This window comes from Lolium perenne, chromosome 6, assembly GCF_019359855.2.
Source record: "Lolium perenne isolate Kyuss_39 chromosome 6, Kyuss_2.0, whole genome shotgun sequence".
Lineage (NCBI taxonomy): Eukaryota > Viridiplantae > Streptophyta > Magnoliopsida > Poales > Poaceae > Lolium > Lolium perenne.
Window position 1 is genome coordinate 27,309,083 of NC_067249.2, and position 18,607 is coordinate 27,327,689.

At 43.7% G+C, this 18,607-nt stretch overlaps 2 protein-coding genes and 1 pseudogene across 3 annotated transcripts; 1 reads left to right on the forward strand and 2 right to left on the reverse strand.

Annotated features, from left to right (window-relative positions):
* Positions 1–209: 209 nt before the first annotated feature.
* On the forward strand, positions 210–5,002 carry LOC127308514 (L-aspartate oxidase, chloroplastic). 2 transcript variants are annotated; one of them, XM_051339352.2, is made up of 8 exons: positions 210–610; positions 776–916; positions 1,201–1,588; positions 1,682–1,924; positions 2,797–2,853; positions 3,000–3,080; positions 3,301–3,362; positions 3,661–5,002. In XM_051339352.2, exons 2-8 carry the CDS (start codon positions 789–791, stop codon positions 4,673–4,675), a joined length of 1,974 nt encoding a protein of 657 aa, XP_051195312.1. In that variant the 5' UTR covers positions 210–610; positions 776–788; the 3' UTR covers positions 4,676–5,002. The 2 variants fall into 2 exon arrangements, with proteins under 2 accessions (XP_051195312.1, XP_051195313.1); XM_051339353.2 differs by having other exon boundaries at positions 212–610; positions 1,201–1,558.
* Positions 5,003–6,220: 1,218 nt separating this feature from the next.
* LOC127308513 (uncharacterized) lies at positions 6,221–12,278 on the reverse strand (annotated as a pseudogene).
* LOC127308512 (uncharacterized) lies at positions 12,105–14,595 on the reverse strand. The gene is made up of 2 exons (XM_071821505.1): positions 13,558–14,595; positions 12,105–13,193 (listed from the first exon to the last, which is right to left on the reverse strand). The coding sequence occupies exons 1-2, from the start codon at positions 14,219–14,221 to the stop codon at positions 12,358–12,360; spliced, it is 1,500 nt and encodes a 499-aa protein (XP_071677606.1). The 5' UTR covers positions 14,222–14,595; the 3' UTR covers positions 12,105–12,357.
* Between the last annotated feature and the right edge of the window lie 4,012 nt (positions 14,596–18,607).

Sequence of the window (18,607 nt, forward strand, 5' to 3'; positions counted from 1 at the left end):
GGGCATTCAACTAGTGGTTATTAATAAAAATAGGAAAAGGTGCTCTCTTTTTTTTTTTTTTTGAGGGAAAGGAAAAGGTGCTCTCGGGACGGTCGATCGGGGCATGTGCGCTCGCTTTGCTCATAGTGGGCTGACTTCCTGCTTCCGTCGGTTCGTGGGCCCCAGTTGGAAAAGAAATGGACTGTACGTGAGCGATCGGTTCAGAAAGGCGGAAAAGAGAGAAAATCTCTCAAATCGAATCCGCACGACGCCGGCGGCGGCGACGGCGAGGGGTGGCTCCTCGGGGTGCGACGAATTTTCCTCGCCTTTCGCTTGCCTTTTTCGTTCAATTTGCTGCTCGTCTCTTTCTCCCTCCCAACTCCCCAAAGCCGCCCAACTGGTCTCTCCTCTCGCGCTGCTGTTTCCCTCTCCTCCGCACGCACGCACTCCATCGCTCTCGCCCGCCTCCGCACAGCTCCTTCGGAGGCCCAAAGGGCGTGACCGCCGCGCCGCTGGATTTCTAGCCTCCTCCTCCACGCCATTGGAGCCTCACGCGACTGCCCGTCCCGTTCCTCCCCCCACCTTGGCCGGCGGCTCGTTTCTTGAACCGCGCGATCAGATCTTTCTACAGGTACCGTTCTTTAATGTTTTGTTTCCCCATAGATCTTCCCGGTGGTCTTTTTTAATCACCCTCTTCTGCCCAGTTCTTGTAACCTTGCCATTCCCGATTTCCCTCTGGATGCTCTGCTTTCTTTCTTTCGTTAGATCCTTCATGGTTAATCTCCGTGCTGTGCAGAGCCGGCGCCGGGATGGCCAAACTGATGGGCGGCGCTGCTGGCTTCCAGCAGGGGGCGATGCATGCGCAGAGAGCACGCATGCAGCCGTCTGGCCTGCCTCCTCTGTCCTTCAGAACGTGCGCCCAGCTTGAGATCTCAAGGTGAAGTCCCCCGCTCTCACAACCACTACTCTGCAGTATAGTACTACTTGTTTCAGATGGTCGTATGCTTGTTGTAATTCCATGGCCTGCCGTCTGAAATTGTTATGTACGACTTGGAGCCATGTTTACCATCCAAGCTGCTGAAACTTTCAACTTCTAAAAATCCTCCTCATTCTTTTCTCCGTGATTTTTTGTTTTGTTTAAATGAGTTCTTTCTTAAAAAGGCAATACCATTATCAACCAAACTTTAAGCTGATGATGACAGCATGCTGGTCATGTTGCAGATTCTGCAGTATCCCCCGTTTCGTGGGCGCGAAGGCCGTCAGTGTTCCCCAGCAGCAGCATGCGCGGCACAGGGTCGGCTCCATCAGAGCCTCTGCCCTCTCACGCTTGCAAGATGATACCACGAGATATTTTGATTTTGTGGTCATCGGCAGCGGGGTTGCTGGCCTCAGGTACGCTCTGGAAGTTTCCAAGCACGGCTCTGTGGCTATCATTACCAAAGCAGAGCCTCATGAGAGCAACACCAACTACGCACAAGGCGGTGTCAGTGCCGTTCTATGCCCCTCGGATTCCGTGGAAAGCCATATGCAAGATACGATTGTTGCTGGGGCTTATCTCTGTGATGAAGAGACCGTCAGAGTAAGTCCAGCATCTGTCATGAGCGCAGTGGTTGCTTTCTTGTCTGTCGTTATACGGGTGAATGGATCCTTACCTGTGATGAACTTTAATTCATTCTTCTTGATCAATGACCTCCTTCCTCAGATTGTATGCACAGAAGGTCCAGAGCGTGTCAAAGAGCTAATAGCCATGGGTGCTTCATTTGACCATGGCGAAGATGGCAGACTGCACCTTGCAAGGGAAGGTGGACATTCTCATAACAGAATAGTGCACTCCGCTGATATGACGGGAAGAGAGATCGAAAGAGCACTGCTTCAGGCGGTTGAAAATGATGAAAACATTTCTTTGTTTGGCCATCACTATGCAATTGATCTGTTGACCTGTCAGGTTGGTATTTATGCTTCTTATGCATTCATTTGCTGATTCATATGCTGCGTCTTGTTTCATTGTCAAACCTTGTGTGTAATTATACTGTTGATTATTTGATGGATAGTACCTTCTTTTTGCTAATAATGTTGTTCACCTCCATTTGTTGCATCTATGTGCATGCATGTGTTTCCATTTTCCCGCTATTACTTTGGAAACTTGACCGTTAATTAGGTGATATCCTTCAGACTAATAAGACCACATGAAACCAAAAACTGGACTGAATATTGGTTGGCACCTGGTAAGAGTACGTGGCAATAATTACTCGTAATATTTTATACAAGCTGCTAGTGGACTTGGCTGGATGAAATTGTTGGGGATTGGTCATTTTCTGCTTAAGACTGAATAACCATTTCCTTATAGTGACTTGACAAGCAACAACTCGTCGAATAAAGTAGTTTGTAGCCAAAAAAACTGAAGTCTTGTCATTGAACTGCTTTGTTTTCAGGAAACAGACTTGGAAGTGACAAGGTACTGGTGATAGATGTCCTGTTGGTTTCCAAATGTTTGTCGATAGTGACATATTAAGTGCAACCTTTAAATGTTTTTAAGTAATGCTAAATAAACTGTAAGGCACCTTTTCTAGATTTGATGTGGCACTACTTGGCTTGACAAGTTGTCACTTTGTTTTTTGCGCCTATTTTTCATCTTTCATTTATTTCGTTCCAGTCACATTCAACTTCATGGGTTGTTTTGACTGAGTTACTCCATGACCCGAACAGTTCATGTTCCATAAATGGAAATATGTTTGCTATGTACAAATGCACAATTAGCACCTCATATTGGAGTTTCCATTCGAACCACAGTGTCTGAAGTGAAGTGTTTTACCGCAGAACAATGGCGAAATATATTGTTATGGAGTGGATTCATTGGACACCAAAGCTCAGAAGGTACATCAACTGGAATTCTTATGTCCTCCTCAGTATCCTTATTTTCCCCTCTTGTCATGTTTGTCATTTCCAGGTTACTTACCATTTTCATCAAAGATTACTTCAAGCTAGATCACTTGGGTCTTATCATATTATGTCATATACAGGTAGTCCGTTTCATCTCAAAAGTAACATTGCTTGCATCTGGAGGAGCTGGCCATATATATCCCACAACAACCAATCCACCGGTACTTTAAGCACCCGTTCTTTGTTATCTTTGAATATGGTGGATTTTCTTTAATGCATCTCAGTTTATCTGATGTCTTGAATTACAACATAGGTCTTAAATGGTCTAAGATAGATGGACATATGACTGTGGCATATCATCTGATTTGTCTTTCACATGAAATAGGTTATTTATGCAATGCTCACGATTTTCCTAAGACTTTTTAAATCTCAATGTTTCAGGTGGCTACTGGGGATGGAATCGCAATGTGTCATCGCGCTCAAGCTGTGATATCCAATATGGAGTAAGTTTTCTGCTGTTTTGATGTATATTTATTCCGTGTTAACTGAGTTACTGACCCATGCTTCCCTGATATTTTTTTTGAACGGGTTGCTTCCCTGATCAGTTTTGCACTAGTAGCAATGTATTGATCTCAGTTCCTTTATTTTTCTTCATTCCACTTTCGTAACTTTATTCGTATACAGAACTCTGGAGTTAATTGATCTCAGTTCCTTTATTTTTCTTCATTCCACTTCTGTAACTTTATTCGTATACAGAACTCTGGAGTTACATAATAAAATGTTGCTATTTCGCAATGGCAGGTTTGTGCAGTTCCATCCAACTGCACTAGCAGACGAAGGCCTCCCAGTAAAACCAGCTAAAACAAGAGATAATGCATTTCTTGTAACAGAAGCAGTCAGAGGAGATGGAGGAATTCTCTATAATCAATCCATGGAGAGATTTATGCCTTTATATGATGACCGCGCAGAGTTGGCGCCGAGAGACGTGGTCGCAAGAAGTATAGATGATCAACTGAAGAAGCGTGGAGAGAATTATGTCCTTCTGGACATCAGCCACAAACCAAGAGAGAAAATTCTTGCTCATTTTCCCAACATTGCAGCTGAATGCCTGCGGCATGGTCTGGACATCACACGGCAGCCCATACCTGTCGTTCCAGCAGCTCATTACATGTGCGGTGGTGTTCGGGCTGGCTTACAGGGGGAGACAAGTGTGAAAGGCTTGTATGTTGCTGGTGAGGTTGCTTGCACTGGATTGCATGGGGCTAATCGTCTAGCAAGCAACTCATTGCTGGAAGCATTGGTATTTGCTCAGAGAGCCGTGCAGCCCTCTATCGATCACATGGTTGATGTGGATGCTGACCCTTACCTCGCGGCGAAATGGGCCCGTCCTGTGCTCCCTATCTCTATTAGGGACAGTTCACTCTCTGACATCATTGATAGGACAAGGAAGACCAGGATGGAGCTGCAATCCATAATGTGGGAGTATGTTGGTATAGTGCGGTCAACGAACCGGCTGAAGAATGCGGAATGGAAGATTGGTGATTTGGAGTCAGAGTGGGAGCAATTTTTATTCAGGAGGGGCTGGAAGCCAACCACGGTGGGGATCGAGGCCTGCGAAATGAGGAACCTCTTTTGTTGTGCAAAGCTGGTAGTAAAGAGCGCGCTCGCGAGGCGGGAGAGCCGTGGCCTGCACTTCACAGAGGACTTCCCATACCTAGAGGAGAGCAAGAGGAAGCCTACAGTGATCTTCCCTACTACTATACAAGAGCTGACATGGAGTTCAAAGCCATTGCAGAGGCAGCTGCAGTGCAAATAGTTGGCTAAGACTCAGACCATCTGAGTTGCGAGCTCGAAGATTCATTAATTGATTACAATTACTAAACTATGCTAGAGTAGCCTTTTAATCTGGCAGTATACTCCAAGCTGGAGTTGTGATAGATTCTTCAGTTATAACTAGGCTGAAGTAGCCTGTTGTATCAGCATATTTTCTTATATTATCTACCATTCCCATCAGCTTCAGGTGTTGTAACTCATAAGCTGTGAGTGGGATCGTGAAAGTTGTTCTGATACTCGTGTAGTATAGGGCTGCAGATGATTGTACACATTGATTCGATTTAAATGGCTAGACTTCCATCAAACTAGATGACATCAATCTTTGTGATCAGCATATATAGATTCTCGTTTTGATAACTTTGGTCTCGGTTATTCAAAGCGCATGATGATCACGATTTGAGTGATCAGATTTCCTTATTTTTGGCTTCTACCATGTACATAAGTGTTTAGTTTTGTCATGTGGAAATATTTGGTATGACAAGTACATTATTATTGACTCCATTTGTTATTACCGTGGTAGCTAAAAGCTCTGGAAAGATATTTAAAAATCTGACACAAAACCAGTGCCAATGGTGGCAAAGTGAATTTAGTTTTGCAGTATCCTCACATTCTATTCATATGGCTGGTAAAAGGAAGCAAAAACATAAATAAAAAATAAAATGGCCCAGTAACCCCTTCTAAACCATTAGCCAGATCATTGGACGCACTTTACATGCTTTTCTCAGCGCTCAAAGTCATAACAAGGTCAGGATATGTAAAATGATACATACAAGCATAAGAATAATGGCTAATACAATATCATCCTCACAGCAAGGTGCTACCAAGAAACACCCAGCTAATAATACCATATAAATCAATTGACCCAATACTCTAGCTTCATGAGGAATGACCAACTGTAGTGTTTGGTGCTCTCTTTCTCCCTGATGTACACCAATACCTCACATTTTATCAATAACTAGATGACCTGTTGCGCTATCGCGCAAATGGCAGAATCCAGACAAAATTTAAATTATAAGATTTAGCTTATTTTAGTATTAATAATTAGCTTAAAATTTAACTGATTAGTATAATTGTAGACACACCATTCTATCAAGATGCTGCAATAAGATATGATAATTTTAGCGCAAAGCCAAAAGTGAAACAGTAGCTCATATATTTTTCAATGAAAAACCCAAGACCAGAGTGCTAAAGTTGACCACTTATTTTCAAATCAAGCCAGGAACTTATGGGATGGCAATTCAAGGTAGGAACTTATAGGATAGCAATTCTGCATTTATTCATTTCATCTGTAAATTATACTTTTTGTCTGTGGTCTAATACAATCCCAGGAACTTATATGATGGCAATTCTTCCATTTATAGATGACCCGTTGCGCCCCGGCGCAAAGGCAAAACGGGACATTAATCAAGCCATAAGTTTTACACTAATTGGTTGCTCCATGTTCATAAGTCAATAATAAGTTACTTTGGCACTTAAATGAGATGATGTTTAGATTCACTACACATTACAGTGCAGGCACAAAAACACATAAGCCCAAAGACCTAAATATCAAAGTCTGATTAGGCATGGGAAAACATACCAAATTCACAAAGATTGCCACAAAATAAAGTATTCTAAATTCTCATTACTTTATTTGTTTCCATCCAAACTCAGCAAAGTTTGTCCAGATTATTTTGCTGCATTGCAGAGAATGGTGCCGTTTCAGAAACCATAGCAGATGCTTGTTGCATCTTAATACAAAGATGAACTACTAAGTCTTCTCGTATTGGCTGCTTGCTGCTTGAGCTCACTCAAGCTTGTGGATGATCATTTGTAAACTGGAAAAAACAACAAAACAAGATAAGACTTTCTGATGCTCGGAGGAAACAATAATATAAGTGCATAATAGAAATGCTCAATATATCATAACCACATAAGTATATTTTCAAAGAATCATGCACTAAGAGATTCATCTCTATGTGCACTGTCCGCAGAACAAATATATACCGGAACACGCATACACAACAGCATATGCGTGCACCATTCAATGGTCAATAAGAATAAGTCATAAAGTAATACAAGAAAATAGTCTTCCTTCATGCACTGGTACATGCATATGAATAGCTCCAATAATTAAGGATTTTATAACATAACTGAAGGGTCTCGCTGTTACATAAGAATCACAGTTCAGCAAGCTCCACGGACACAATTAAAGAGGTTGGAGAAAACGAAATACATTTGAAGGATAAAAGTTTGAAAGCAAAATCTATAACCTGGAATGGAGACATTGGCACATTGCACATTACCAAACATGTTCTAAATATATCTTGGGCATCTACTTTATGCCTAACTAACATAAAGAGCACTTTACATGGTAGGAAAATGAAAACATTGGAAAAAAAGATTGGTACCAGTTGTAGATACAACTATCAAAAGGGTCAAATAATTAGAGGTTGGGGCAATTCAAAGGTCCATGCAGTCACACAGTGGTGCGACTGGGCTAGTCATTTTCTGTTAGGAGGGTTAGAGGCTTGGAGTAAAATAGTTATAAAACAATTAACAGAAAGTAGAAGCAGATGATATATCAATGTCGAAATATTCAGTCACAAGAGTTCACCATAAGCACAAAATAGTCGACAAACATACATCCGTTGGTGCACTCTAGTACATAACAATACATGCATGCCAGTATCATGCAGAAAGAGGTTCAATGTTATTTCAATGCATAAGAAGCGCAATCTATTCTATGAACACATAAAAAAATCTAAAAGCATATATGTAACTCTTAAAATTGATTAGAGCACCCATAAGTAACTCTTCATTCAGTCAAATGTCATACAGAATACATGTATCGGTCAGAACAATAGTCAACACGTTTAGATACAAGCATAGGTCAGAACAATACAAAACACATTAGGAAATTATCCAAGCATGCCCCCAATACCTACAATGGATAAAAGGACTAATGTTCCAAACAAAAATACGGGATTAACCTTCTAATCATGCTCTGCCAGAAGCATGTGTAGTACATATATCGCTGCATAGTTTTATAGCGGCACATCCGAAGATAGAGAATGCATTAATATGGAGTGCTTTGAATTTTCAAATAGAAGAACATACAAACCACCAGAAAGATTGCATTGAAAATGTAAGCAGAGAACTTAAAATGTCCTATTTTTTTTTTCAATTAACACAAGCAGATAATTTAAGGAAACATAGTTACATGCATCTGGTCTATCAATAATAGATGAAAGAAAAGCTGAAGTGAAACAAGCCCTCACATAAGCAAGGATCAAGCATGCCTTAGGCTTCCATCAAGCAATTTTTTTATCCATCGACCACACCTACCATAAATAGGGAATAAGGGGATAAAACCAAGCTAAGCATCAATTCTTACCAGGACCAAAGCAAAGGGGTACCATACAAAATGATAACCTACATTTGATACTCAATTGAATAAACCACTTAACGTGGTATATAAAGTTTTAAGGGAAATACACCAAATCCTAGTTTGATAAGCTGTTTCACGAAGCAGACATGATACGAACGGAAGTTACCAGACATTAATCTTCAGTAGAGATACCAGGACGCACATGAAAAACGTAAATTCAGAGACATATTGCATTAGCACCAAGTTCTTTGAAATTAGCAAATCGTTTAAACATCTCATCTTAATCAAAAGTAAAAAAAAAAAATACACTTTCAATCTCTTTTAGATCAAAATCTCAGAACTATACGTCTATGCCTCGAAAGCACCTAAAAATGACCAATCTTAACACGTTGGACCTTTAAATCATTACCTTATGGATGGGATCAATGATATCCATTTATAGAAATATGAGAATATCCATCACATGATATCCATGAACCTAGAAGAATAAGATGCAATAAGTACCTATAATTGTACACCCATTATGCGCAAAAGTCAAATGAACATTCATCAATCATATTCAATTCAGATCTGACCTCACATAAAAGAATGCCCTCTTCATGAGACCATGCACCTTTGTTGCCCTCCGTGCTCAAATAATTGTGCCCTTCACAGCAAATCGAAATCTTTGGTAATCAAATCATTACCCAAGATGCCCTATTTCAAACCATGTCACCTATCACCCAAATAGCAGCCATATTCAATCTAGGAACACTCCCAGCAGTCTCATGTTTGAGGCAACACAAATAAGCCTACAAAGTAAGAAACAAAATAATGAATATCGAGAAGAGAGGAATACCAGTAGCAGCAGCGCCGTCAAGAGATCGAGAGCTTAAAGGAGAACACAACTTAGTTGATGTGGTAACCAACCCAGAACAGCAACAATCGACCCAAAAAAATTTCCCTTCCTTCTTGCTCCCTGCCACACTGGACTTCGTCTGGTCCTTCTGCCGAGGCCGCGCCGCCTCCCACACCAGGGCCACCCTCACATCCAATTTCTGCAGGTAGAAAACTTCGCCTCAGTACTAACATTGCTTAAAATTTTAAATCAGTAAATGATACAAATCTTCAACAAACCATGCAAGCTAAAAGCAAATAATCTAGTACCTCGACCATTTCCTTCTAATAATTGTCACAAATACATGACTGTGCTTATAATTTAGGCCTCAAATGACCTAATAACCCTCAGATAACCCGTTGCGCTATCGCGCAAATGGAAAAATCAAAGCAACATTTAAGCTATAAGTTTTATCTTATTTTAGTATTAAAAATTACCTTGAAATTTAACAGCTTAGGTATAATTGTAGAAACACCATTCCATCGAGGTGCTGCATTAAGATATGACAATTTCCATTAAGATATGACAATTTCAACGCCAAGGAAAAAAGAAAAATAGTAGCTCATATAACTATTTTCCAAGGAAAGATCGAGGACCTTAATGATGAAGTTCTAACACAATCGCATAGTGCAGCAAGCGCGACCAGCCATTTTCAAACCGCCACCAAGCATGCATTAAGCTAAAAACAAAATAAAAACAAAAAATAGTCTTGCATAGAGCGTACACTGCATATACGTCAAGCTACATAGCATGGATCTCTACATAGGTAGTTAGGAGTAGTTTGTACGCTTGATTGCTTCACAGCCCTGCTCCGCAGCTGCAATTACATTCTCCGTTACGACATGTCCAACAAATAAACCTTTGACTGGCCAAGACTCACCCACCTTCTATCGACACCATTGATACTCAAGTTCTTAGATCACAAGATGCCTTTAAATATATCAATATAACAGAGACTTCACTTTCCCCCTTTTCCACTTTAGTGAAAGCAAGAAGAATAAACAAATTAGAACAAGCTAAATGCAGAAACAAATGTAAAATAAAAGAATCTTTGACACTCTTTCGGTAACTGCTTGTAGCTTGTTACCTTTGGCACTCTTCCTGGACCAGTATCTTAGAAATAGCGAGATATGATGTGAAAAATAGAAATGATGAAACTGGTCTTGGTTTATTTTTCAATAGTATACACTATTTGTAGAGTAAAAAACCAACAAATTTGTTCGAAGATTCCTTTAACTTGTTGTTCGAATATTCCTTTAACTTTTTACTTTGGTTATACAATATAGATGAGCACGATATATACATTACAAAAATTAGTAGGAGATTAAAAGCAGGCTGAAGATATTTATGCCCATGCCCAAAGGTATATAGTAAACTGAATTGTTACGATAATACCTTGGTTTCACACATACCCTTGAGCTTGCCCTCAGACTCCTCCCTGCAAAGTTGTTAGAAGATCAGTACTCATTACCAGAGACAACCATCCATTTTACGCAATACTGAATCTACAACCATATACATTGCTCGCAACCTCGATCTGCTCATAGGTGGTTGCCTTCTCAAGTCTCACGGTTAGATTAACAACAAAAATATCAGCAGCTGGGACACGGAAGGCCATTCCTGTCAACTCTCCGTTAAGGACTGAAGCACCTTGCCAGCAGCCTGTGAAAGGTCAACCAGTCAAAACAAAATCTATGTAAGAGAAAACAAACCGGTGAGAACTACAATGCAAGAAGCATACCATTCCGCCAGATTATACTATCCACACAATAAAAGAAAAGGCAAGCTGGATTATACTAACCTTTGCAGCTCCAGTGCTGGGAATGATGTTGAAGCTAGCAGCTCTTCCACCTCTCCAGGCCTTGCTAGAGGGACCATAAACAGTCTTTTGGGTAGCTACAATAATTAAAATTCAAACACATCAGACTAACCAGAGAAAGATAAAAAAAGTGTTCGCTCAACCTAAAACCGATCAAATGCTTACTGGCCATGGCATGAACAGTGGGCATCAAACCCTCAACGAACAGTCGAGAGTAGGAGGAGGCGAGGAAGAGGAATTGTCGCTCGGGAGGTCCCTGCTGCTGCCGCTGCCGTGTCCAGCCATCGCTGTTGCTGATTGCTCCCTGCGGCCACCCCTTCCGTGTCCAGTCGGCACCATGGCTGGGTCGCCCGCCACCGCCACCGTGGCTCTACAACATTAAACTGAAACTGGAAATTCTGTTTTGAGGAGGTTTTAGGATGGCACCAGTATGATATTTCTCACATGGAAAAACACCTACATGTATTCAATTCTAATGATCAATACTAAACCTGAGTAGTTCATTTATACTCTGTATGTGTAACCAACATATTATGTAACCAATTGGTTGACACATCATTGTATCACCAATATAAACAAGTGTAGGATTTATTAATGATTTCATGAGATGAATAAAATACATACTTGTGAAGGGGAGATGAATCTTAACCTGAGATTGAAGAAAGAAAATAGGATGAGCTCACCTTGGATCTGCAATAGCACATTTAGGAATCTATATTTGGTAATACACAAAACAAAATCACATCAAGTTGTAGGTGACACATAACCTACAGACGAAAAGAGGAGCTCACCTGCAGTAGCCGTACAGAGCAGTGCTTAACTCAAGGCAACTGTATAAATGTCTCACCCAGCAACCCACCTAATTCAAACCGTTAGCCAGATCATTGGACGCACTTTACATGCTTTTCTCAGCGCTCAAAGTCATAACAAGGTCAGGATATGTAAAATAATACATACAAGCATAAGAATAATGGCTAATACAGTATCATCCTCACGGCAAGGTGCTACCAAGAAGCACCCAGCTAATAATATTATATAAACCAATTGACCCAATACTATAGCTTCATGACGAATGGCCAACTGTAGTGTTTGGTGCTCTCTTTCTCCCTGATACACACCAATATGTCACATTTTATCAAAAGTTCAATCTTTTGGAACGACACAAACATAGCAAGGCCCACCCAAAGCTCCTGTTGTCCATCATATATGAAGTATGAAGCAATCTTGGACACATGGAATTATACATGAAAACACCCAATCAGCAAGCTCACAATCCACCCTAAATTTTGCACTGCTTCGAGAAATGTCGAACTAGACAATATATCTAACTACCAATAAACAGCAACTAAAAATTAACAACCATAATACTTGATTCATTAGACCAATCATAATAACAAAGCATTTGGAGAACATCAAGATAACGAGAGCATAACCATGCTAAGGAACAAGTCATGAGGAATAACATTAGTGCTCATGCCAACTGATACCATAGTATCAACTACTCTGAATGCTTTCTCCATCTTGGCGACTAAGCAATATTCATCGATCATTGAAGTAAATATAACAGGATCGGGCCTCTAACCAGCACTGATAATAAAGTCAAACATAATATGTTCTTCCACTACTCTTCTGTGGCCTACGACGAATATCCTTGTTCTTCATTTCGGTAAACAATTCGTTGGCTTTCACCAAATCACCTTGTCTAAAGTAACCCTTGATCATGCACTCATAAACATCAGTGTCATGTGGTACTCCCATATCAATCATCTCACTGAATTTGTCCATGGCATCATCCATCCTGCCCATTCTGCAAAATGCAGCTATCACAATTAAATATGTGATCTGATCAGGGTTCACACCATGCTTCAACATATCTTCGAAGACAAGCATTGCTGTGTCCATCTTTCCGCACTTAGCATATGCACCAATCAGTATGTTGTAAACACCGAGACTGGGTACAACTCCGTCTCGTACCATCTGCTCACGGAAATTATTCATATCAACAAGGGATCCTTCTGTAGCATAACCATGAAGCATAATCCCATATGAGACAGCATCAGGTTTATGGCCCTTCTCAGCCATGGAATAAAATAATTCTGCAGCTTCTTTGATTCTTCCGGTCTTGCAAAGATAGTCCATGAATGAGTTGCAAGTAAAAACGTCCCACATGATACCTTGAGTTCTCATTTCTTCCAACAACCTAGCAACTTCTTGCAACTGGCCCAAAGTTGAATATCCATGGACCAGGCTATTATATGTCACGGTATTCGGCCGAACACCATTATCGACCATTTGCCGAAGGACCCCCTCTGCCTTGTCCATTGCTCTTGCTTTGCACTGCCCATCAATAATGGAATTATATGTCACCACATCAGGCTCAATCCTCTGCTGTATCATTTCATGGAATAGATCACATGCTTTGCTTATTTCACCCACTTTCAAGAAGCCATCAATAAGCGTGCTGTATGAGACAACATCGGGTTTATGGCCCTTCTCAGCCATGGAATAAAATAATTCTGCAGCTTCTTTGATTCTTCCGGTCTTGCAAAGATAGTCCATGAATGAGTTGCAAGTAAAAACGTCCCACATGATACCTTGAGTTTTCATTTCTTCCAACAACCTAGCGACTTCTTCCAACTGGCCCGAAGTGGAATATCCATGGATCAGGCTGTTATATGTAATGGTATTCGGCCGAACACCATTATCGACCATTTGCCGAAGGACCTCCTCTGCCTTGTCCATTGCTCTTGCTTTGCACTGCCCATTAACAATGGAGATCCAAAGCTTTCCTTATTTCACCTTCCTTCAAGAAGCCATCAATTACCGTGTTGTATGAAACCACGTCGGGAGAGTGGTCAGATCCTTTTTTGGTCATCATCCGGAGCAGGTCAAGCGCACGCTGGCTCCTCCCGTTGTTGCAGAAGCCCTTGAGAATTATTGAGTAGGAAATGACATTAGGCAGATCGTCGGGCATCTTGTGTAGCAGCACGTCCAGAGCCTCCTCCGTTCGCTTCATGTCACAGAGGCACTTCAATAAATTGTTGAAAGTAACAACGTCCTCCCTGATACCTGTCTTGAGGAGGTGCCCGAAGAAGGCAGGCCCTAGGTCCGGGCGGTGGGTGTGGCAGCAGCAATAAATCAGTATGCTGTATGTGTAAATGGTGGGTGCGGTCACCGGACGTTGGCCTGCTCGGGCCATTTGTTGGAAGAGGGCGATGGCGAGGGCAGGGCCATCGGGGCAGGCGATGGAGGGCGGGGCACGCGCGAGGGCGGCGAAAAAGCCGTTGAGCGCGCGTGCTGGTACCTTGACGGGTTGACGAAGCAATTTGCCGAACAGTTGGTGCGCAAGGTCCGGACTGAGCGTCTTCGAGGCCAGGCGATCCTTGAATTCGTCCAGCAGCTGATAGCCGGGTGAGGGGACGGGGTCGTAGAGAGAAGGGGAGCGGGGTCGGAAGCGTGGCATTGCCGCCGCCGCCGCCGCCTAGGATAGGAGGTCGCGCTCCCTCCTCTAGCGGCGCGGAATGCGGACGGCAACGACCAACCGCCGGCCCTCGCCCTGGTGGAGGACGACGACGGAAGACTCCGCAGAGCTCTCCGTCCTTCCTGCAGCGGCCGTGAATGCTGGAGCGCGCCGGCGACGAGGAACCGCCGGCGCAATCCCTGGTGCTGGTGGGAGGAAGGCGGAAGTGGGTGGGGAAATTTTGGATCGGAACGGGATTCGATTTGGAGGTAATGGTGAGTATCATGCATTTTGGCAGAGATTGGGAAGAGTTCGTACCTGGAGCATGCGTCCTGCATTCTGCTCCTCTCCGTATCGGCGTGAGTGTCGTCCGCTCCGGGTCAAACCGTCCAAAAGTCCTGTTCAAAACAAAAACAAAAAAATCGTCCAAAAGTGTAAAATAACCGCCTTTTTTACACAGTTTCTTTTGTTCGATTTCTCGTTCGCCGATCAGATCCCTTAAAAACCATACAAATTTAGGGCAATGTTTGATTCATAGGAATTTCGAAATAAATGTCTACATATTTTGAAATTCATTTATTCATCTATCTACCATACAATATTCGTGGCTTTCAATAAAGTGTATGTATATTCCGTGCAATTAAAAATATAAAATATATGAAATATTAGTAAAATGTGTATGTATATATTATACTACCTCTGTTCATAAATAGATATCTTAGACTTATCAAATTTTGGATGTATATAGATACTATTTAGTATATAGATACATCCAAATTTAGACAAATATAAGACATCTATTTATGGACGGAGGGAGTATTAAACATTCACAAACTTCAAAGAAAATGTTCTTGTGTATCTAAAAAATATAGTGTATTTACCGAGACTACTGAAAACATAAATACTCCCTTCATACCAAGTGATTCAAAGGATTCAAGAAAAAAAAAGTAAGAATAGGGAAAAGTCAAGGCTATGGAAAAAAATCATATGGGAAGGAATCTCCAATGGGGGCGACGCAAATGGCCGTTGAGTAGTTGTTTGCGTCCGCACAGTCGAAAAATGCGTCAGGGAGCAGGCCCAACGCATAGTGATCGGGTTGTCGGCTGTCCGCAGAGACACAAACACTGCCTAAATATGCGTTGAATGGACGTTGCGCGTCGCGCCGAATGTCCACCGAATCTCACGTAGGACCTGTGCGTCTGTGGCTCGGACGCCACTAACATTCCCACCGGTAGCCATTCCCAGCCTAAAATATCAAAGTTGACCGGCGCCAACACTCTAGCCCATTGTGATGGACGTCCTCGTTGCCGCAGCCACCATGGATTCCCAGTAAACCCTCGCAGCCATTGCCTCGGACTCCCCCATAGCCACCACCACAGCCCTAATGGAGACCGCATCGCCAGTCGACTCAAAGCGTGCCGCCACCGGCGGCCGGGAAGCTAAGCCGAAGGCGCCAAAGAAGCTTCTATCGAAGGAGAAGAAAGGCGTCAAGGCCGCGAAGCGTCGTGGCCGGCACAAAATTCTGAAGGAGAGGAATGCAACGGTGGCGGCCGCCCAGGAGGCGCAGGCCGCTGCCCAAATGGCGTGGCAGATGCAGGTGAAAGCCGACGTCCACGTAGGCCTCCATCCGAGCCTAGCGGAGGCCATGCTCTTCATCAAGCAAGAGAGGATCGTGGGCGTCGCTCTACTGGCCTCGTCGGTGAGCTCGGTAAGTCTCCGTGGGCTGGAACGCTTGCACCCTCGCAGGTCCATGCGTCCTCGAACGCCTGCACCCTCGCAGGTCCACGCGGCGTCGCGGTTTGCCTCCAGCGCTGCGTCGGTCCAGTTTTATGGGGCTCCGGTTCCCGCCCTGAACCGGACGCCGAGGAGCGGTGACTCGTGCCCAGCCGTGACACAAAAGACGCGACAGGTCCCGGAGGAGAGCATGCCGGTGGACTACACCATGTTTGAGGAAATGACACCATCTGCCCCGACGATGGAAGACCCGGTACGTTTGCTCTCTCAGTGTCTCGCTCTGCAGTGTCATTCGTCTGACGTCCGGTGATTCGTAGGCCTATTGGACGGGACACAACGAGGGCGATATCCAGGCCATGATTATCCGTGCCAAGGACGGCTCCGCGCCCTGCGCGTGATCCTCCTTTGCGTGCCGCTGCGCCCAGGCAGGCCCTTTCGCCCGCCGACACCGCCGCCCCATCGCGCGCGCCCCCCACGCCGGCGGCTATGGACGCCATGGCGTCGCGCGTCATCCTGTCGCGGACGGTGGAGATGGAGCGCGCCGAGGAGGCCCTGTGCCGCTCCATGGTCGCCTCCATCACTGGCACCAGGTCGGTGGTCATGGCGAGGGAGGTGGAGAATGTCCTATGTGACTCCTTCGAACTGCGCGACGGCGAGTTCACAATGCACCTGCATCACCCGGAAGATTTCCTCATCATCTTCCACTCCAAGGAGGCTCTGGATTGGATGGCTGGCGACCACTTCATCAACGGGCCCGGGTTCTGCCTCTCGGTCCGCCCCTGGTGCAAACTGGCTCACGCCGGCTCCGGCCACTTCGAGTACCACGTCGACCTAGAGATTGACGGCATCCCACCGCAAGCATGGCACCTCTCCACAACGGAACACATCCTCGGAGCTAGTTGCTGGATCGAGAAGCTCTACCCCACCACTCGCACGCGTGACGACCTCGCCACCTTCCGCCTCTCCGGCTGCTCCCATGACCCGCAGGAGATCAAGTGCTCCTCCACCCTGGAGATCGTCGAGCTCATCCCCGCCCAAGGCACGGCCTCGTCCCCGACTGTGCGCACGCTCACCTACCCCATCTCCGTCATTAAGAAAACGGGGGAGTAGAGCGAGTCATGCGTGAGTAGGTCATGCAATTATCCGCCCCCTCAATTGTTTTTTCCAAGTTATTTACGCGATAAGTTTGTTAGGGGACACTTCGCACAAGGGAGATATTTAGGGGAGAATTTACGCTGCGGAAGGGTTTGTTAGATGTTTGTTTCCGATAACAACTCGTGGTTCACAGTTAAATAATTTGATTGCGGTGGCATTTCTTAGGTAAATAGATGGAAGTGTGACATCGCGGAGAGTGTGACATCGCATGTTTCACTTTAATAGTAAAGATGTAAAAAACAAAAAGTGCACCATGTTTATTATTCTATTTTGTAGCCAACACATTAAAATAGAAGGATGCACAAACAAAGATACAAACGTGTACACATCGAAGACCCAGCTTGCATCCATGGTTATCGGTGTAATTGTACATAAGAACCTTGAAAGGATGGAAAAAAAGAGATAAGAAAACTTTCAGGTACGAAGAATCGGAGACTGCCATCGCCAGGAAATATTTGCCCTTTTGGGTTCGAAACCGCCTGCACACATGAAGTCCTTCTGTTTGTAGGCTGTTTACTATAAAGGAGTTATTGCACACGAGATAGATCTCTCCATGAAGACCATCCTGTGCGAGATGATGAATTCTCTTGGATGATGAATTCTCTTGGATGGCCTGAACCTATATTTAGTGTTACTTCTGTAGGGACCAAACTATATGTCTGTGAGACAACTCTTATTCGAAGGCAGAACTATGGTGACAACCTGACCGCCAATGTCAATATTGTTGGGCCAGAATCATGTTCTCAAACTGATGCTTTGGAGAGCGCCTGTAGGGCAACCATCTTGCTTATGGAAAACAAAATGGGGATCTGTTTGGTAGGTATGAACTATAATAGAAGATCAGAAGTAGAGCTTTACATTTCAAAAGCTGAAGCTGCTGTACAGGCTATTACTTCGGTGGGTAGCGAGATACTGAATGAGTTTGGATTGCTCTTTTTTCCTTTATCGATCTCAGAAGAAGGGCTTTGTAGCTCTTCATCACACCTTTTAACTCACCATAACGAAGATCTTCTACCTCCACGTCTTCGGTTGTTTCGATGTGTCTGATACTTTCCCTAGCAGCAGAATCTTCTGCCGTCTCAAAATCAGTAGCTGGAGCTCCTCCAATTTTGAACTGCTGAAACAATTTCCCTGGTATCTCCGAAGGACCGTAATAGGTGACGATGGCTGACACTTCGCCATCTTCATGTGTATGGGAGGTGTATCTTGCATTGGGAAGACCCAGGTCATGTAACATAATACCAAATATTTTTTTTAGAAACTGGGCAAAAGCTTTGCCCCAATCGATTAATTAAGAAGAAGAGTTTTGACAAGATAGTCCGAACAAGTACAACAAAAACATGGAATGCTTAGCACCCACGATAACCCACAAGCGGGCTTCATTCTTAATTTTTTCTAAGATAACGGCGACGGTGGCATGCTTGTTGTTGAAGACCCTTACGTTGCGCTCATTCCATAGCTCCCAAGTGACAAGGAGAGCAAGCGAGGAGATGGCTTTGC

What these genes read in the sequence shown, in the direction of transcription:
- LOC127308512 (XM_071821505.1), bottom strand. Translation starts at nt 14,221, where the DNA reads ATGCCACGCTTCCGACCCCGCTCCCCTTCTCTCTACGACCCCGTCCCC. An exon ending in TGATGGCTTCTTGAAGGAAG is followed by an intron (nt 13,194 to 13,557) that starts GTGAAATAAGGA and finishes GCTTCTTGAAAG; the next exon opens with TGGGTGAAATAAGCAAAGCA.
- LOC127308514 (XM_051339352.2), top strand. Translation starts at nt 789, where the DNA reads ATGGCCAAACTGATGGGCGGCGCTGCTGGCTTCCAGCAGGGGGCGATG. An exon ending in TGGACACCAAAGCTCAGAAG is followed by an intron (nt 2,854 to 2,999) that starts GTACATCAACTG and finishes TGTCATATACAG; the next exon opens with GTAGTCCGTTTCATCTCAAA. An exon ending in CCACAACAACCAATCCACCG is followed by an intron (nt 3,081 to 3,300) that starts GTACTTTAAGCA and finishes TCAATGTTTCAG; the next exon opens with GTGGCTACTGGGGATGGAAT.